Source organism: Mustela putorius, unplaced genomic scaffold (assembly GCF_011764305.1).
Source record: "Mustela putorius furo isolate JIRA1106 unplaced genomic scaffold, ASM1176430v1.1 tig00000174_pilon_pilon_pilon, whole genome shotgun sequence".
Classification (NCBI taxonomy): Eukaryota; Metazoa; Chordata; class Mammalia; order Carnivora; family Mustelidae; genus Mustela; species Mustela putorius.
In genome coordinates, this window is record NW_025421304.1 from 31,603,197 (window position 1) to 31,623,795 (window position 20,599).

The following is a 20,599-nucleotide window of genomic DNA, read 5'->3' on the forward strand; positions in this document are numbered from 1 at the left end:
CAAGTCTGGCCGCTTGTTACTTCTTTCCCCTCCCTTTTGCATCCCCTCCCTTTGCTCAAGATGTGACAACAGTGGTCCCGCTCGGGTGACTGCTGCTGCCAGGAAGACGAAAATTAATGTCATCGAGAACATCTGCTTGGTGACTGTTCTATGCCCCTCACGTAGCTCCTCTTGGCTAATCCCAAGCAGTTCCATCGCTGATCCATTTTACAGATGAAACAACTGAGATTACTTTACCAAAATCATGCATTTAGCGAGGACTCACACTGTGCAGGAGCAGTGCTGAACATTCTAGCAAATAAGCTCCCATTACTTATCCCAGACGCCTGTAAGGTCCTCTGCTGTCCCCATTCCACAGGCTCAAAGAGGTTAGGTGATTGACCTAAGGTCACTCACGCAAGAAATGAAAAAGATGGGATTGGAACCCGAGGATATCTATGACCGTTGTCCTCTCCAGCGTCTTCCCCCTGGCTAGCAGGCGCCCATCCCAATCACTACTCAGGCTTGCCACCATACCCATGCAGGAGGCACTGCATACCTGCAGGGGGCGCCCTCGCCCAGACTTCAGCGAGAACAGCTTCCTGAGGGCGTGGTGTGGTGTCCCCTGCTCCCCAGTGCTGGAAGCACAGGTCTGTCCCCCCGCCCTCTGGCCCCTGTCTGGCTCCCAGAGGGATGACTACACGGGGCCCTCGGGTCTCAGCACCACCAAGAGCAGGTGCAGCGCTCACAAGAGGGCATCACCTCTGCCCTCCTGGATCTGACCTGCGAGACAGTGCAGGGAGTACTGATAGCCACGGTCTCAGGGAGGGTTCAGTCCTAGCCCAATCCCTTCCTAGCCATGTGATCTTGGGCACACACGTGTTAGTGCGTTCATGCACATGTCCCCCTACGAGTCACTCGTGGGCCACAAGATAATATGCGACCCCTTCCCACCCTGCTCGGTCTGAGAAGCTGCTGAGCTGTCTTACCCAGGATTGAGCTCTCATCCCCCAAGGGGGTAAACGTCCCAGCTAAAAGCCCAGGCAACGTCTCTTGACCTCAGCAGCATTGAAGACACCCCCAGGATACTAGTAAACTGTCTTTCTTGTCTCCTTTTGTCTTGGAAAAGGTTTAGGTGGGATGTCAAAAAATTTGAGCCTCATTTCTCCATCAGCCCAGAAGAAGGCTATATCACTGCAGGCATGGAGGTTTCTTTCGAAGTGACCTACCATCCCACTGAAGTGGGCAAGGAGAGTCTCTACAAAAACTTGCTCTGCTTCATCCAGGGAGGCAATCCCCTGAGCCTGACCCTCTCTGGAGTCTGTGTGGGACCTCCTGCAGTAAAAGAGGTCAGTAGATGCTGCTCACAGATGGGCCAGCAGCTGGAGGGGTCCCGGCAAGCTCCGCAATTAGAAACGAGTGACTCGTTCAAACAGTTCTCGGTGCCAACACCAGACATTCAGACCTGCTCCCTGGCCCCTGCCACAGGGCTTTTGCATATTCTGTTCCCACTGCTGCAATATTCATTTTCCCTCTTCATTTAGTTCATTCCTATTCACTCTTCAGCTCTCAGCTCAAGCATCACATTCTCAGGGAAGCTTGCACGGCTGTCTCTGGCTAGATCGACTTCTCTTACAAGCTCTGTAAGGAAAGGTACACACCTTTCTCTCCTCTCTCATGAAAAAAAAGGAGGAGAATGGGGCTTGGGTGAACCCTCTGCTAGCCATGTCCACAGAAACCGGAGAGTGCACTCTGTTCCACTTACGGTAAAAACCACGTATGCTAAAAATGACACCCAGTCTTCATCTCTGTAATCCCATTATTTCAAGAGTGTTATGTAAATGGAATCATACAGGGGCGCCTGGGTGGCTCAGTTGGTTAAGCATCTGCCTTCGGCTCAGATCATGATCCCAGGGTCCTGGGATAGAGCCCCATGTTGGGCTCCCTGCTCAGCAGGAAGCCTGCTTCTCTCTCTCTCTCCCACTCCCCCTGCTTGTATTCCCTCTCTCGCTGTGTCTTTCTCTTTCAAACAAATAAATAAAATCTTTAAAAATAAATAAATAAATAAATAAACAAATAAATAAATTGAATCATACAGTATGCTATGAACATGTCCTTACAAGTCTTGGCAAGAACATATGCTTTCATTTTCTTGGGTAAATATCTAGGAGTGAAATGGGTTGTAGAGCAGGCATATATTTACTTTTTTTTTCTCATTTTTTTAAATTTATTTATTTTCAGCATAACAGTATCATTATTTTTTCACCACACCCAGTGCTCCATGCAATCCATGCCCTCTATAATACCCACCACCTGGTACCCCGACCTCCCACCCCCCCGCTGCTTCAAACCCCTCAGATTGTTTTTCAGAGTCCATAGTCTCTCATGATTCACCTCCCCTTCCAATTTACCCCAACTCCCTTCTCTCTAACTCACCATGTCCTCCATGCTTTTTGTTATGCTCCACAAATAAGTGAAACCATACTGTTTCCCAACGTGGTTGTGTCATTTTACATTTCTACCAGCAATGGCTGACATTTCTACTTATGTTACATCTTGCCAACACTTGGTATAGTCGGTTGTTTTAATTTTAGTCATTCTAATAAATATGTGGTGGTGTCTCCTTGTGTTTCTTAATTTGTAGTTCCCTGATGACACATGATGCTGAGCATCTTTGTGGGCATTTATTTGCCTCCATATATCATCTCTGTTGAAGTATCTGTTCAAATTTTCCATCTCTTTAACTAGATTGTTGGTTTTCTTCTTATTGAGTTTTGAGAGTTCTTCATATATGCAGGACACAGATTTTACAATTAGATCTTCAATCTGTTTTGAGTTTTTGTATGTAGTGCAAGATATGGATTAAAATTCATCTCCTTGTATGTTTTGGGATATGGACATGGTTGAAAAGTGCACCCTTTCTCCATTTGAAATACCTTTGCACTTTTTTCAGAAACCATTTGACCGTACAGGGGCGGGTCTATTGCTGAATTCTGTTCCTGTCTCCTAATCTATTGACTCTCCTTACCACCACTGCCACAGTGTCCCCGTGGCTACATTCGGTGGTCAGTTCCCAACTGTTGACCTGTTGATAGCATTGAACCTTGAACAAGTCCCTTGAAGGAGGATCCTTCCAACACTTCCCTCACTTGGCTCCTAGGATACCTCCCTTTCCTGGGTTTTTCCTACCTTATTAGATGCTCCATCTCATCTCCTCTTCTGATTTTTCTTAACGTGGGCATGTGCCAGCCAGGAATTAGTTCTTTAATTTCTTCTTGTTTCTAAAACCAATTAACTTCTTGACAATCTCATCCAGTTCCTTGGTCTTAAAAAAACAAAACAAAGCAAAGCAAAACACTGCTGTACCCTCAACTCCCAAATATGTATCTCCAGCCTAAACGTTTCTTAGAACTCCTCGTTTATAAGTTGCACTGCCTGCCTGAGGTGCCTGCTTTCTTCCAGGTGGTGAACTTCACCTGCCAGGTGCGCTCCAAGCACACGCAGACCATCATGCTTTCAAACCGTACCAACCAGACCTGGAACCTGCACCCCATCTTTGAGGGTGAGCACTGGGAGGGGCCTGAGTTCATCACCCTGGAGCCCCATCAGCAAAACAAGCCCTATGAGATCACCTACAGACCCCGCACCATGAACTTGGAGAACCGCAAACATCAGGTAGACGGAGGCTTCCCCCACCCCCGTGGGTTTCCCTGTGTGTTTGGAGGGGGAAGAGTGGTGCAAACGAGCTAAGGAGACAGAATTTGGAGGCTCAGGAATGTTCAAATAAAGGGGACACCTCTAACAATGTTGGAATAACAGGGAATCATGCAGATTATTGAGTCCAAAGGCTCCCTCGGTGCCCACATGTTATCATGTATAGGAGATTCTCTTAGAATGAGGGACACAGTTCTGGAAAGAGTCCTGGACTAAGCATCAAGCAGTTAATATTTAGCTTAACTGCACAAATTTTTATCATCGTGGCTGTCATAAAAATAAAAAAGGAAAGAAGTTGCAATCACCCACCCTTAAAAAAGGAGAACTATTCTCTTCTCTCTTCACTACCAGCCCTCACTCAGATACAGCCATAGCTGCCATCAGCATACCCAATTTTGCCTTCTGTTTATTTTCACTTTACATCATATCATGAACATTTTTCTGTTTCACTAGTCTTCGTGATCATCATGTTTAATGATTGTCTAATATTTCTTTGGATGAGAGTTCCATAATTTATTTGACATTCCCTAGTTGTTGAATATGAAAGTTATTACCAAATTTTAATCAATATTATAAGTGATTTTAATGTGTATGTGTGTGTGTGCATGCATGCGCGTGCACGTGCACGCAGCTTTTTCCTCTGCAAGGATTTTTAAGTTCACTGGGATAAGGCTGCCAGCTAGCTCAACTGGTAAAGCCTGAGACTCTGAAGTTCCTTAGGGTGGGGTTCCTGGTTCAAATACATATGAACGTGTTTATGACTCTTGAAACATACTACCAAGCTGATTTCTAAGAGTTATGCTTACGTGAGGGCCTCTGTTAACCCTGAGTCACTACTATGCCTGAGCAGTAGCTAACAAGGGACCTTCTGTGCCATTCTGACCATGCTTCTCCTCCTCAGGGCACCCTCTTCTTCCCCCTCCCCGATGGGACTGGCTGGCTATATGTGCTGCATGGGGTTGCCGAGCTCCCCAAAGCCGTGGCCAACATCTTCCGTGAAGTACCATGTAAGACGCCCTATGTTGAACTCCTGCCAATCAACAACTGGCTTAACAAGCCGCAGAGGTGAGAGAGTGGGGCGAGGGGTCAGAGTGGAGGAGATGGAGGGAGGACATCCACTGTTAGCCTGGCCTTTCCACTGGTCAGCGCCTCCAGAAGACACTGAGGGGCTGAAAGATTCAGAGACGCATTTCCCTGATGTGGCCAGGCCCTTCCTGACCTCTAAGCTTCCAGACACCCAGGGCTATCCGTGCATAGCCAATTACCTAAGTCTCCTGGACTGGGTCCTGGCATGAAATAAGTGCTCAGTAAATGTTAGCTGTTATTATTTTCAAAATAAGAATTGTGGTGGTTATTATTGAGTGCTCTACCATATCACCTAAGCCACTGGCCAGAGAAGGATGTCCCTTGGATCTTTAGTTCCAGTGGGAATGGAGTAGAGTACAAGGTCTAGAGAAGGTTGAGGACCAGCAGCCTGGTCCCCTTCTTTGACAGAGAAGGAGCCAAAGGCTTGAAGAGACTTTCTTACTGAAGGCTGCCAGGTAGCATAGCGGATGGAGGCCCAGACCTAAGTGTGAATCCTGGTTCTACCAATAACTAGTCATGTTATCTGAGCATGTTTCCTCTTGGCCTCTATCTCCCCATTAGTCAGATGGAGGTGATGACATCATATGTACCTCCCTGTGTCACTAGGAACACATGTGGAGCACTGATTCAGCACCTGGCATGTAACAGATGTTGATAAATTGTAGTTATGGGTGTTGTTAGAGACAAAGTGAAGACCAGAGCCCTGGACCCATGTGCTTGTCACAAAGTCAAGAGTAGAAATAGCACCTTTCCTTCAATCCTTTGGGCAGATGGTCTCATTTTCTCTGTCCTCTCTCCATGTGCTCCTGTGTCCCCCCTCCAGATTCCGGGTCATTGTGGAAATGATAAAACCAGAGAAGCCAGACCTAAGCGTCACCTTAAAAGGCCTTGATTACATTGATGTCCTGTCTGGCTCCAAGAAAGACTACAAGCTGAATTTCTTTTCCCACAAGGAGGGACTATACAGTGCAAAGGTATCTACATGTTAAAAGCATTTCCCTGGAGCCCTGGGGGTTTGCCCCTGAGGATGATGACCCTGGTGTTAGGGAGTGAAGATGTCCTCCCACTGCCAGCCTGTCCTTATCCTGTTGTGCTAACCATTTAGTGACCTAAATGGCAAAGGCATTCAGGATTCCCAGCCTCTTTATGATGGAGGCAGACGGCAGGGCCCTCCGTCCATCATGTGGACCCACACCAAACATGCAAGGCAGGAGAATCATGAAAATCCCTGAGCAGTAAATAAATCTGGGCCGGCAAACATCGGACCACAATAATAAGAAAAGATCCCTTTTTTTGAGTGCTGATAGTGACTAGCACCATACTGAACACTCAGTACACACAGCTAGTAATGTCAGAGCCAGGATTCATTCAACTCCGAGCCACCACGGGTCTTTCATGCATCAGTCATTTCTCCTAATTCATTCATTAGTGCAACAAGTACCTATGAGCATGTCTGCCACATACTATACTGAGTGTTGGCAACACAGCAATGATCAGAAATAGGCAGAGTCTCAGTCTGCAGGGAATGCACAGTCCAGTGAAAGGAGAAGGGCATTAGTGGTACTGTGAATGTATCATCACAAATGAGATACGTGCTTTGAAGAAAAGGAGCAAATATGGATCAGTAGCTCACAGGAGAGGTTAGGGCTGAACATAATATATGGAAATTACTCACTTATAGATAATATGTAGAAATTACTCATTATACTATGGCTTCTAGTACATTTATAGATAGTACTAGAAGCCATGACTAAGGATGGAAAAAGTGAGGGAAAGATTTTAAAGTGAAAAAAGGAAAAAACCTAAGAATGCATCTCCTCCCTCCAGAAGAGATACTGGGAAAACCCATGCAGTAGGATGTCATCCTCTCCTACAAACACTGAGGTGGGCTGCTCCTCTCAGATCACATTCACAGGCTAACAGAGTACCTTGAAACCAAGGTCTCATGAAACATCTGAAGAAAAAAAAAAAAAAAACCACTATAATAGAAATACCAGCTCAAAAAAGAGGAACCCCTAAGATAAAAGATGTATTAAAGCAAACAAAAGATTTTTAGTGCATATTATTAATATCCTCAAAGAGATAAAGGAAGATAATCCTACCCATAATAGAAGAACAGGTTATTGTGGGCAATAATCAATTAGAGACCTGGAAAATTTTAAAAACAGTATGTTTTAATCGAAAACCAAAGAGAAAGGCTGAATAGTGTAATGAGCTCTGAGGAAGAGAGAACTAGCAAGTTAGAAGATAGAGCTGAGTAATAGCACAGACTTTAGCACAAAGACATGGCAAGAATGGAAGGAAGTAAGAAGTGCTAGAGAAGGCCTGGCGAGGTTGGATCCCTCAGGCATTGCTGGCAGGAGTGTAAATGGTGCAGCTGCTGCAGAAGACAGTCTGGCATTTCTTACATGGTTAAACAAAGAGTTACCATGTGACTCAGCAATTTCACTCTTAAGTGTATACCCACGATAAATGAAAACATATGTTCACACAAGAACCTGTATGTAAATGAACATGGCAGCGTTATTCATAAGAACCAAAAAACCCACCAAGAAACAAACCAAATGTCCATCAATCCAAATGAATAAATACAATGGAATATTATTTGGCAATAAAAAGAAATGGAAATGAAGTGCCAATACATGCAACACACAAGTGAACATTGAAAACATTATGCTAGCTGAACAGAGCCAGTCACAAATGGCCACATATTGTATGATTTCATTTATATGAAATGTCCAGAATAGCAGATTTATAGAAAGAGAAAGCAAATTAGTTGTGTCTGTGGCAAGAGTGGATGAGTTAGGAGGAAATGGCGAGTGATTGGTTATGGACCCTGAGTTTCTTTTCAAGGTGATGAAAATGGTCCAAATTTGATTGTGGTGATACTTGCATCACTTTTTGGCTATACTAAAAACCACTAAATTGTACACTTTAAATCAGTGGATTATATGGTATGCGAATCACATCTCAGTAAAGCTATTTCTAAAAAAAGAGTGAAAGGAAATGTAAGATATAAAATATAAATCAAAGAGTTCTAATATCCACCTAATAAGAAATCCAACACCCAAAAATCAAATAATCCAGTTAAAAAGTAGGCATAAGACAAAAAGAAAAGACTTCTTTTCCAAAGAAGACATCCAGATGGCTTACAGACACTTGAAAAGATGCTCAACGTCACTCATCATCAGGGAAATACAAATAAAACCATAATGAGATACTACCTCACAACTGTCAGAATGGCTAAAATTAACACAGGAAACAATGGGTATTGGCAAGGATGTGGAGAACAGGGAACCCTCTTGCACTATTGGCAGTAACATCAGATTTCTCATGGTAACTCTGAATACAAGAAATGGGGAGGGGGGTGCCTGGGTGGCTCAGTTGGTTAGGCAACTGCCTTTGGCTCAGGTCATGATCCCAGGGTCTTAGGATCAAACCCCATGTCGGGCTCCTTGCTTGGAAGGGTGCCTGCTTCTCCCTCTCCCTCTGCCTGCTGCTCTGCCTGCTTGTGCTCTCTATCTCTGTCAAATAAATAAATAAAATTTTTAAAAAAAGAAAAGAAAAGAAATGGGGAGGGGCACCTGGATGGCTCAGTAAGTGTGACTCTTGATTTTGGCTCAAGTCATGATCTCAGGGTCATGAGCTTGAGTCCTGTGTTGGGCTCCACACTGTACATGGAGCCTGTGAGCCTGCTTTAGATTTTCTCTCTTCCTCTCCCTCTGCCCCACCCCACCCCCATCTCATGTGCATATGTGCATGCTCACTCTCTTTCTTCCAAAAAAGAAAAGGGGGGGGGGCAATGGAGTAAGCTATTCATATAACTTAGAGTGATGTTCAATCTAGAACTTTTTCCAAACAAAACTATTATGAGGACAAAATAAAGACATTTTTAAAGATGCAACAACTCAAAGTAACCCACTCATATATATATAATCCTTGTTTGAAATAAGTACTGTAAAAATAAAAGTTTTTGAATTAGCAAAATTTTAAAAAGTAAGTGAATTCAAGAGGAAAACATAAGGATACAATGAACAAAGAATCAAAATTCAATTGATAGGTAATTTCAAATAATTGTTGAAAAGCAATCTGAAATGAACATTTCATATGGCCTCAATATAGGAATTAGCCAGGGGAAGAATAAGACAATGAAAAATATTTTCTCATTCAGTGGGAAACAAATAGGGAAATGAAAGATGTTCTTTCATTCATCAGAAGGGTAGGGAAAGAGTAAAGATAGTCATAAACTGTAGATGTGAACAGAAAAATATAAGTAAATATATGTTTTAAAGCGTTAAGTAAAAATGATGGTGAACCCAGATCACAGAGTCTCTTTACAATAATATGTATTAAAATTAACAAAAGTTCTTTAAAAATCAAAAGCACTTTTTGTGACTATAATGGAGTAACTACTCTTCCCACCATAAATGATCATAAAACTGGACAAAATATCTGAGGCAAGTCTTCTCAGGCATTGACAACAGGCAGCACAATACTGCAATCCATCAAAGAGAAGAAAAGCTAATGAGATGAATCTCCATAATTGTCCTGGCTCACTACCAAGGGACAATTTCCTGACTGCAGTACAGGGAGCTGAAGTCTAAGCAAAGCACAGCTGCCCCCATTGAACTGAAAATGCAGAAATCAGAGTTTGATATGGTTGAAATAGTTGTTCTCTACAGGGTGGGAGAGGAGTGGAGGGAGTAATGCATGGAGGGGCAGAGTCTGGGGGTGGGAGGGGAGGGAGACCGCAATCTGTCTGGAAGCCCCCCTGAGAGTTGTCCTGCACATGCACAAGATGAGACTACATGGGATTCATCAGAGAACAGCTTCCAAAAGAGCTGATAAACGAACAAAGATGCAGTAATCAGTGCTGGGGAACTTTGGAGGTTTAGCTCGCCAGAGTGAAGAGGTTGCATGAACATCTCACCAACATCCTAAGAATCCAGTTGAAATACCAGAAAGGCCAAAAGAAAGGACCATGCCCTTAGGATAAGTCCTTTTAGATCCTTAAAAAGCCTAAAACTAAGCACCTACAAGATCAGGGAGGATAAAATTTGGAAGGTCTTCCACAAAGTTGGAAGGTCTTGAGAAACACTTTGAGCTTCCCATACATCTTCTCTAACAAAAGCTACACAACTTTAAGGTGATAGGTCAATAAGTCAATGACTGAACTGCCTCCTAGAATAAAATCAACACTCTTTCAAGGACTATAACAGAATCCAGAATCTCTACAATGATGACCAGCAACATCCAGTGCATCAGCAGAAATTACTAGACTTGTGATGAAGCAGGGAAATGTGACTCATAGTCAAGAAAAATACAGTCAATGAAAATGAACTCCAAGATGGGTGAGATGCTGGATTTAACAAACAAAGACCTCAGAGCTATTATAAACATGTTTAGAACTAAAAGAAAATATTTTAAATAATTAAATATGGACAGGTAAGGAATCTCAGCAGAGAAATGGAAACTATAAAAAAAGAACCAAATGGATATTCTAGAATTGAAAACTACAATAAACCAAAATGAAAGTTTCACTGGATGTGCTTAATAGCAGATTGAATAAAAAGATAAAAGATTTGCCATTTGCGAGGATGTGGATAGAACTAGAGGGTATCATGCTTAGCGAAATAAGTCAAGTGGAGAGAGACAACTATCATATGATATCATATGAAGAAGTGAAGATGCAACGTGGGGGGTTTGGGGGTTAGGAAAAGAATAAATGATAGAGAGGGAGACAAATCATAAGAGACTCTAAATCTCGCAGAACAAACTGAGCGTTGCTTGGTGGAGGGGGTCGGGAGAGGGTGGTGGGGTTATGGACATTGGCGGGGCGTATGTGCTGTGGTGAGTGCGTGAAGTGTGTAAAGCTGGGAATTCACAGACTGTACCCCTGGGGCTAAAAATACATTATATGTTTATTAAAAAAATTAATTTTTTTTAAAAAGATAGAAGATTGAATAAAAGGAACCAGTGCCTTGGGAACCTGTGAGAAAATATACAATTTTCTAATACATGAGTAATGAGAAGAGAGTGAGAATAGGACAGGACTATGAGAGACTGTGGACTCTAAGAAACAAACTGAAGGTTTGGGGGTGGGGGAGGGGATGGGTGAGCCCAGTGATGGGTATTAAGGAGGGCATGGATTGCATGGAGCACTGGGCGTTATATGCAATGAATCATGGAATGCACTACATCAAATACTAATGATGTATTGTATCGTGACTACCATACCACACACAAAAAAAGAAAGAAAACTATTTGAAAAAAATTTTGTGAAACTTCCTTGCTATGATTTTAAAAATAGATATATTTACAGATCCAAGAAACTTGGCAAACCGCAAGTAGGAAAAACATAAAGAAAACCATGATATATGAGAAAATCATGTCTGTGCACATCATAGTAAAACTGCTGAGAACCAAAGATAAAGAGAAAAAGATAAAACAAACAGATATTTAAAAATCTGTTACAGGAGTGCCTGGGTGGCTCAGTGGGTTAAAGCCTCTGCCTTTGGCTCAGGTCATGATCCCAGGGTCCTGGGATTGAGCCCTGCATCAGCCTCTCTGCTCACCACAGAGCCTGCTTCCTCCTCTCTCTCTCTGCCTGCCTCTCTGCCTACTTGTGATCCCTGTCAAATAAATAAATAAACAATCTTTTTAAAAAAGTCTTGCATATGGGAGACAATAATAAAAATGACCACTGACTTCTCTTCAGATATAATGGAAACCATCTGCAAAATGCTGAATGCTATCAACCAAAAATTCTCCATTCACTGAAAATATCCTTTAAAATGGAGATCTTTTCAGATAAAAGGACATAAGAGAATTTATTGCCAGCAGACTTGCATCACTGGACAACACACTAATAAGGACTCTTCAATCTAAGGGAAAATGATACCAATAGAAATCTGGGTTTACTGGTACCAGAAGCTTGTCGTGTATGCCACAGGGGTGAGGAGACAATGTTCTGGGGTCACAAGGGTAGGCTCTGGAGTCTCGTCAACCTTGTTCAGATCTGGCTCTGACACTTCTCTCCGCATGGGATACTTGGCAGTATACTTAACCTTGATACTTAACCTTGCTGAACTTCAGTTTCCTGGGGGAAATAACAACTATAACAAAACCAAACAAAAACAAAAGAAAGATGGGAAACAGCAAGGGGAATAATAATGCTGCCTACAAGTTGTGTACATGAAACAAGTACTTCTAGGGCCTAGCACACAGGAATCGTTCACTAAATGTTAGATGCTGTCATTACCATTATTGGTATTTCTGTGGGTTCCAGCAGCAACTAGCAGAGGAGTGAAGCCCACTACCTCTTGAGGGCTTGCTTGTTTTCCGGGGCCAGCCAGCGGTCCCCCCGGACACTTTCACCTTCAGCACTAGACAGTGCTGCTCTGGCCTCTTCTCAGCAAACCCGGGCTGTTCCATCAGCTCTCACCTGGGAGGAGCCAGAGCAGAACCCTGCAGGAGAAAGGCTGGCTGGTGGGGGTGCAGACCGTGTAGGAGTGCGGGTGTCAGCCCGGGACCTGCTTCATGTCCCCAGGCCATGCTAGCAGAGAGACAGAGCTCCTTGAGACAGCAGGAGCCCCTCCACTCACCACTCCCCTGCCCTGATTCCTCCCCCTCTCCTTGTGAACCCAGGTGATCTTCCGAAACGAAGTGACCAGTGAGTTCTTACACTACCTGGTGAGTTTCAGGGTCATCCCTTCAGGCGTCATCAAAACCATCGAGATGACGAGCCCCGTCCGGCAGAGCACGTCAGCCTCCATCAAGGTGGAGAACCCCCTGCCCTATTTGGTGACCTTCTCCACGGAATGCAGGGTGCCTGACATCAGCCTGCCCTCTCAGTTTGTGGTGCCTGCCAACTCCGAGGTACGGTGCCGGCCAGCTTCCAGGGGCCCCCCGATACCTGTGAGGGCGCCCTGCCTGTGGGGGGTGGCATCCTTGAGGCTGGGCCCACCCTGACAGTGGTTGGGAAGGCAGGGGACAGTCCCTCAGCCCCACTCCTGATCTCCCTTTCCCCCTTCTGCCCGAGTCCTCACATAAACACGGGCATGTGAGCACTTTGGTTCACACATGTAAAAGGAACTTACTAACTACAAAGACTCGCCTCTGTCATATGCTTGTCTGATTTGTTCAAATTACAACTATTTTTGTTTTTTGCTAATTACAAAGGTAATGTAGAATGTGTGTGGTGAAAGGGAAAGCAAGGGACGTAACTTTATGGCGTGACCAGCATGTGCACCGTTCACACACACACTTGCTCATGCGCAGATCCCCGCAGGAGGGAGGCACAGGAAGCCTGCGCCCACCTGGGAACACACGGCCTGGAATTCTGAGTGCATGTGGGGAGGAACTTTCTTTGGACTCTTCAGTCTAGGGCTCCAAACTCTCACTGTCTAGATTCCTTCAAAATCCCTTCTATTGGGGAGCCTGGGTGGCTCAGTGGGTGAAGGCCTCTGCTTTCGGCTCAGGTCATGATCCCAGGGTCCTAGGATCGAGCCCCGCATCGGGCTCTCTGCTCCGCACAGAGCCTGCTTCCTCCTCTCTCTCCCTGCCTGCCTCTCTTGCCTACTTGTAATCTCTGTCTATCAAATAAATCTTAAAAAATAATAATAATTTTTTTTAAATCCCTTCTATTTCTCCAACTTGAGCTTAGTCCCTGTGTCCACTCCAGTTCTTCCTTCCCCTTCAGAACCCAAAATCTGTTTTGTTCTTCAGAGAGTCACCAGGCCCTTCATTTTGTCTTTATATTTTTCATCATGAATTATAAAAAATCTATGCAGGAATGTATAACACACACATATATACTTAATATATATGTGTAACATATGCATATATATATTAAAACATGTTTACTTAATAACTACAGAAGAAATATCTGTATAGCCAATACCCAGTCCACGACGTAAAAAATAGCCACCACCCGGAAACCTCTGTCTCCACTCACAGTACTGTCCCTCGCTCCTAAAAGTTATCACTGTCCTCATTTTATAAATTTCTTGCTTTTAAGCCATATGGCTTAGATTTGCCATTTTTGAACTTTGCACAAAAGAAATTGTACAGGGCGCCTGTGTGGCTCAGTGGGTTAAAGCGTCTGCCTTCAGCTCAGGTCATGATCCCAGGGTCCTGAGATTGAGCCCCGCATCGGGCTCTCTGCTCGGCAGGGAGCCTGCTCCCCCCCCCCTTCACTCCCCATGCTCTCTCTCTGCCTGCCTCTATGCCTACTTGTGATCTCTGTCTGTCAAATAAATAAAATCTTTTTTTTAAAAAAAAGAAATCATACTATAAACACTCTTTAACATTTTATGTTTTTTGCTGTTAACGTCTTATGTCATGACAGCCGTCACGTTGACGCACACAGCTGAGGTTCATTCACCCCCATCGCTGTATAATATTCCATCACATGACCATACCACAATTTAGATATCCTTTCTACTGCGGCCAGACACGTGTGTTGGTTTTAGCATTGGGCTATCATTAAAAATGCTGCCACAGACCTCACCACACAAGTGCCTTCCTGCTGTACACGGCGTGTGTCTGTCCACAGTGTGCACCTAGCAGGAGAATCACAGGGTTGTAGGGGGTGTAGGCTTGTAACTGCTAACCAGGAGATAACCTCTGGTCAGTAATGAGGTTTGATGAACTTTCAGCACTGTCACATTTTTAAAGGCTTACCAACCTGATAAAACCTGGGATAAACTAATAGCGCCTTGTGATCTTAATTTACCTTTTTACAAGCAGATTGACCTCAGTTGGGTAACAGCCTGTGTGGGAGATCTGCCTCCTTGCTCTTGAGTGAGAATGGACCAGTTTTCCTTTCTTGTCTTCTTGCCCAATTTGAGCATCCTTTCTGCTAGTGATAGAAGAAGAGTCGGGGATTTCCCTGCTGTCTCGATCCCATGAAAGAATTTATGAAAGATTGAAGTTAGGTCTTCCTCAACTCACAGATGAAGCCACTGAGCCCTGGTGATTTCTTTTGGGGAAGACTGTCTGCTCCTGACTTGGTTCCTCAAATGAGTTATTCAACTGTTTAAATTTTCTGGTTCTTCCTGAATCAGTAATAGGAGCATGCTATTTGATCCGTATTCTCAAAATATTGACACAACATTGTTAATATCCTCTTACCACCTCTTCTAAATGATGTTCTTTTCTCATTTCTAATATTGGTTATTGTGCCTTCTATTTCTTGCTCTGTTTTGTTAGAGGTCCCTCAGTCTTCTATCTTATATTCAAAAAGACATCTTTTGGTTTTATTTGTATTCTTTATTGTACGTTTGTTTTCTAAGTTGCTTGATTTCGGCTTTTAATCATTTCCTTCTTTCTGCTTCCTGTGTTACTGGTGCTTTATCTCATTTCCAAGCTGAATGCTTGGTGCTTAGTGCATTTACTTCTAGTCCTCTTTATTTTCCCATACACACATTTAGAACAGAAGCCCCCCCTGCAGTGTACAAATTTTTTATGCAGCATTTTTTATCATTAAGTTCAAAAATGTTCTAACTTTCATTATTATGAATACTTCTTTTTTGACTCATGGGTTATTAGTAAGTGTTTCTTCATTTCCAAATGTGGGGATTTTTCTACATGTTGTTTTTCAAATAATTTTGTGGTCAGGCAATATCTTCCACATTGTTTCAGTCCTCTAGAATTTGTTTAGACTTGCCTTACGGCTCAATAGATGATCTTTTAAAAAAAAAAACTCCATATATTTTTTTAAAAATATGTGTTTGCCATTTTGCTGTTAATTCTCTGATATTGTAGTCTACTTGTTTGGTCAGATTTAAGAGAGTATGTTAAAGTCACCACTGTGATGGGGATTTGTCCATTTGTCCTCGTAGTCCTTTTTTGTTGTTGTTGTCCTTGTAGTTCTATCATGTTTTTGTTCTATGTAATTTGAAGCTACATTACTAAATTAAAAACATACTGTCCTTCTGATAGTGTTATATTAAGACTTGATCATCTCTTATATTCCTGTTCTTCAAGCATATCTTGGCCATTCTTGGCCCTTTGCATGTCCATATAAATCAGCTTGGGTGGCTCAGTGTGGTAAGCCTCTGCCTTCGGCTCAGGTCATAATCCCAGGGTCCCACATGGGGCTCTCTACTCAGCTGGAAGCCTGCTTCCCCCCCCTTTCTCCACCTGTCTCTCTGCCTACATGTGATCTCTGTCTGTCAGATAAATAAATAAAAAAAATTTTTTAATCAGCTTGTCCCATTCCTCCAAAAACATTAAATAACCTGTTAGGATTTTGATTGGATTATTTTTAGAATGTATTAGCTACCGGTTGGTCCATAATAAGTTGCCCTAAAAATTAGCAACTTGAAACCACAAGCATTTATTACTACCCCGTTTCTGAGGCTCAGGAATCCAAGAACAGCAGCTTAGCTGGGTGGTTTGGGTTGAGGATCCTTCATGAGGTTGGAGTCCGTTGTTACCTAAAAGGCTTGACTGGGGCTGGGTAACCTGCTTCCAGACTCACTCATGTGGTTGTTGGAAAGGTCTCTGTTCCTTGCTGGCTGTTGGCTCAAGGCTTCAGTTCCTCACTGTGTACACTTCTCCCCAGAGCTGCTTTCAACATGACAACTTGCTTCCCCCAGAGCGAGGGACCTAAGAGAAGCTGAGAGAGCAAAGGAGAAGAGCATCCCCAAGACAGAAACCACTCTTCTCCTCTTAATCTCAGAAGTGATATGCCATCTCTCTGCTGTGTACTGGGGGTCACATGGACCAGCCCTGGTCCAACATGGGAGCGGATGACTCAAGAGTGTGAGTGGCAGGAGGCAGGACTCACTGGGGGCCATTCTGGAGGATATCTGTCACAGAGTATTCCAGTCTTTATGCTCTCGAGATTTCCAATCCATGAGCACGTCTCCATTTATTTAAGTCCTCTTTTTTAATTTCCTCAATAATAGATTTTTTTTTAGTTTTCTGTGTAGAAGCCTTATTCATCTTTTGTTAGATTTATTTCTAGGTTTTGTTTATCTTGATACTGTTGTAAAACCTTTTCAAAATTTCATTTTCTATTGTTGCAAGTATGTAACAATATTCATGATTTGGGGGTATTGACTTTGCCTTTATTTTTTGGCTTTTAAAGTTTTTATTTTAATTTCAGTTAGTTAACACACAGCGTTATATTGGTTTCAGGTGTCCGATATAGGGATTGCACACTTCCATAACGTCCCCTCGTGCTCCTCACCACGAGTGCTCTCCCTCATCCCTACCACCTCTTTCTCCCATCACACTATCCACCTCCTCTCTCGTAACCTTCAGATTCTCTTTCTTGATGTGTCTTTTTTTCCCTTTCCTCATTTGTTTTCTTAAATTCCACCTATGCATGAAATAATATGGCATTTGTCTTTCTTTGACTGAGTTATTTTGCTTAGCATTATACTCTCTAGATCCATCCATGTCATTGGAAATGGCAAGCGTCCATTCTTTTTGATAGCTGAGTAATATTCCATTGGTGGAATATCTTCTTCTTTATCTATTCATCAATCAGTGGACAGTTTGGTTGCTTCGATATTTGGCTGTTGTAAATCATTCTTCAATAAACATCAGGGTGGGGGCACCTGGGTGGCTCAGTGGGTTAAGCCGCTGCCTTCGGCTCGGGTCGTGATTTCAGGGTTCTGGGATCGAGCCCCGCGTCGGGCTCTCTGCTCAGTGGGGAACCTGCTTCCTCCTCTCTCTCTGCCTGCCTCTCTGCCTTCTCTCTGTCAAATAAATAAATAAAATCTTAAAAAAAAATTTTTAAAAAACCAATAAACATCAGGGTGAACATATCCCTTTGAATTAGTGGTTTTGTGTTCTTTGGGTAAATACCCAGTAGTGCAATTGCTAGAACACAGGGTAGGTCTATTTTTAACTTTTTGTATACTGGCTTTATAACCAACCGCCTTAAATAATTCACTTATCAATAATAATAATTTCAATTATAGATTTTTAAGTTTTCTACATGTACAATCCTGTCATCTGCGTGTAAATACAATTTTGTTTCTTCCATTATAAACTTCTTCCTTTAATTTCCTTTTCATGCCTTAGAGGGCTACCCAGAACATGCAGAACAATGTTGACTAGAAAGGCAATAAACAGCATCTTTGCCTTGTTCCCAATCTTGAAGGGCAAACTTTCAAAGTTTCACCATTTATTGTGTTTATTTTGGATTTCTTATAAATACCCTTTATCAAATTAAGGATGTTCCCCCCTCTTCCTAATTTTCTAATAACTTTTTTTTAACTCCATAAATGGATATAGAGTTTTATCAAATGCCTTTACTGTATCGAGATGTTTGACTCTTCTCTTTTTTCTCCTTTTAATGTCAGTGTGGCAACTGACTGGTTTTTCTAATGTTAAACCAATTTTTCATTCATGGAATAAATCCATCTTTGTCACAGAACATTATCTTCTTTATATATTGCTGGATTCAGTTTGGGTAACATTTTTATTGGGCACTTTGTATGTATGTTTGGGGGAGCAGAGAATGGCATCCACTTTTCTATTAGCCTTGTCAGGTTTTGGTCTCAAAACCATGCTCTCTGAACTGGGTTCCCTCTTTTTCTCTTCTTTGGGTGAATTTGTGGAATACTTAGATTGTCTAATAGAACTTACAAGTAAATCTTTACGATCCTGGAATTTTGTTAAGGGAAATCTTTTTTTACTATTGCTTAAATCTCTTTAATGGTTACAAAAATACCTAGGTTTTCTTTATCTACTTGAGTCTGGATTTGTAAGTTACATCTTTCATGCATTTGTCCGTTCTCATCTAATTTTTTAAATTGTGGTAAAATCATCTAAATTTGTATACTGTATTCTTTTCGGTTCAACAGCTACAACAACTTTAATGATACCCTCTTTTTATTCTATTCATCAATGAGAAGAACTAGTTCTTTTTTAAAAAAGAAAAAATACCACCTCAGAATAAATACAAGATTTTAACTACACAAAAGTATATGGAAGAGAAAATCAAAGTCCCTAAACCCCATTTCCTTCAGCCTAAGATAACTACTGGTAACAATCTGATACACATCCTTGCTGTCTCTTTTCTGTACCTGCATAGACATATTCTTCTTCACAAAAATAGGCACATGCTTTATATACATTTATGGAATGTCCTTCCTTTGACTTACAGTATCAACACCACCACCTTTCATGGCAATGTTTATAGCTCTGCCTCTTCCTTTCTAATGGCTACATACTTTTCCACCAACGTGGATAAACTATGATTTATTTAGCCGAGTTCTTACTGCTAACTCATTTGAGTTGTTTCCCTTATTTTGTTATTATAAGCCATACTCTTTGGTCCTGGTTTTGTTTTGCCATGGGTGATAGTAGAAGGAGGAAGAGAAAATCTGGCCCAAAAGAAGGTGGAACCCAGGAAGCTGTCCTGAGATTGGCTAAGAGCAAAGAAGGAGCGGCTGACCTTCAGCCCTCCTGCTGGTAAAACTCACTGCCATTACCATACGTAGGCAAAGAGATTCCAGATATATAAATACCCCTAGGTATTTCTAGGGAAAGCTAGAAAGAATACAAAGGAGAAAAAGGGCTATTTGGACAGAGATTCCCTGGGCTCGAGATCAGTGTGAGCATTTGCTGTGAAGCACCATTTTCCCCACCAACCTACTCTGAGGTCCTGTGTGGGAAGGTATGCGTTGGACTCTCGGCCTTATAGGAGCCTCTGTCTTCTCTTGCAGGGCACATTCACATTTGAATTCCAGCCGCTGAGAGCTGGAGAAACGTTTGGGAGACTAACACTGCACAACAGTGATTTGGGCTACTACCTGTATGAGCTCAGTCTGAAGGCCACGCCAGCACTGCCTGAAAAGCCCATCCACTTCCAGGCCATTCTTGGCAGTGGTCAGAGCATCTTTGCCAAGTTCATCAATTACACCCGGCAGAAGACCGAATACTACTGCAGGGTGAGCAGCCACTATCCGACCCTCTTCCCTCCCCTGGCCAGAAGTCTGAGCTTAAAAATAATAGGAGGAGGATACAGGGGGTGCAGAGGGAGTCAGGGTTTTCATCTAGCCTGAAAACTCCCAGCTAGAAACAAACACTATCAGGCCTGGGTTCTTCCTTACAGACTCTACCTTAACAAGCTGGGATGGGGTGAGGGGTGGGAGCTGTGCTTCCCACAGCATGACGGTGGTCACTAGAAGAGACAGTAGTGCTTAGTGGTCACAAGTATAGGCTGTGAAATCCAACAGCCTTGGATTTGAACCCTGGCTTCGCCACTTACTCCTCAAATACTTTATTTACTAAAGCTCTCTAAACTCTTCTAGAAATGGTAATAAAACCCCAACCTCACAGGATTGCTCTGAGGCTTTTAAAAGATGCATGTGAAATGGTCTGCATAGAGCCTGGCTCATAGTAAATGCTTATGTATGTTACCTATTACGTAAGTTGGAATCCAGTTTTAACCACTGAAACAGAAACCCAAAATAACAACAAAGTAAAAGTTATTCTTCTCTGAGATAACAGTGTGAACATGAGCAGTTTAGGCTGAAACGGCAGCTCCATGACATCAGGCATCCAGACTTCGGTCCTGACGCTCTTCCCTCTGTTGAGAGTTGTTTGGTCCACAGGGATCAAGACGGCTTACCCTGATGTCTGCATTCCAGCCAGCCCCAGGGGGGATGGCAGGGAGTTATATATATCCCTTCCACTCACATCCTCTTGAACAAAACAGCATAAGACCATACCTGGCAACAAGGGGAGCTACGAGGTACACCTTGTGCCCTGGGTTCCATGGCTACAGTCAGGAGGCATGGGCTCTTGGTCCATCATACCAGTCAGGAGAAGCTAGGTTATGCCGTAGTAACAA

General features: G+C 42.8%; 1 protein-coding gene across 5 annotated transcripts in view; it reads left to right on the plus strand.

Annotated features, from left to right (window-relative positions):
- HYDIN (HYDIN axonemal central pair apparatus protein) overlaps positions 1 to 20,599 on the plus strand; it is a 386,960-nt gene that overhangs the window by 363,933 nt on the left and 2,428 nt on the right. For all 5 annotated transcript variants that reach the window (XM_045076288.1, XM_045076287.1, XM_045076290.1 and 2 more), the window contains 6 exons: positions 1,109 to 1,328; positions 3,442 to 3,654; positions 4,595 to 4,758; positions 5,603 to 5,753; positions 12,427 to 12,657; positions 19,470 to 19,694. In XM_045076288.1, the coding sequence (XP_044932223.1) occupies positions 1,109 to 1,328; positions 3,442 to 3,654; positions 4,595 to 4,758; positions 5,603 to 5,753; positions 12,427 to 12,657; positions 19,470 to 19,694 (1,204 nt within the window). The remainder of the gene's footprint in view (positions 1 to 1,108; positions 1,329 to 3,441; positions 3,655 to 4,594; positions 4,759 to 5,602; positions 5,754 to 12,426; positions 12,658 to 19,469; positions 19,695 to 20,599) is intronic.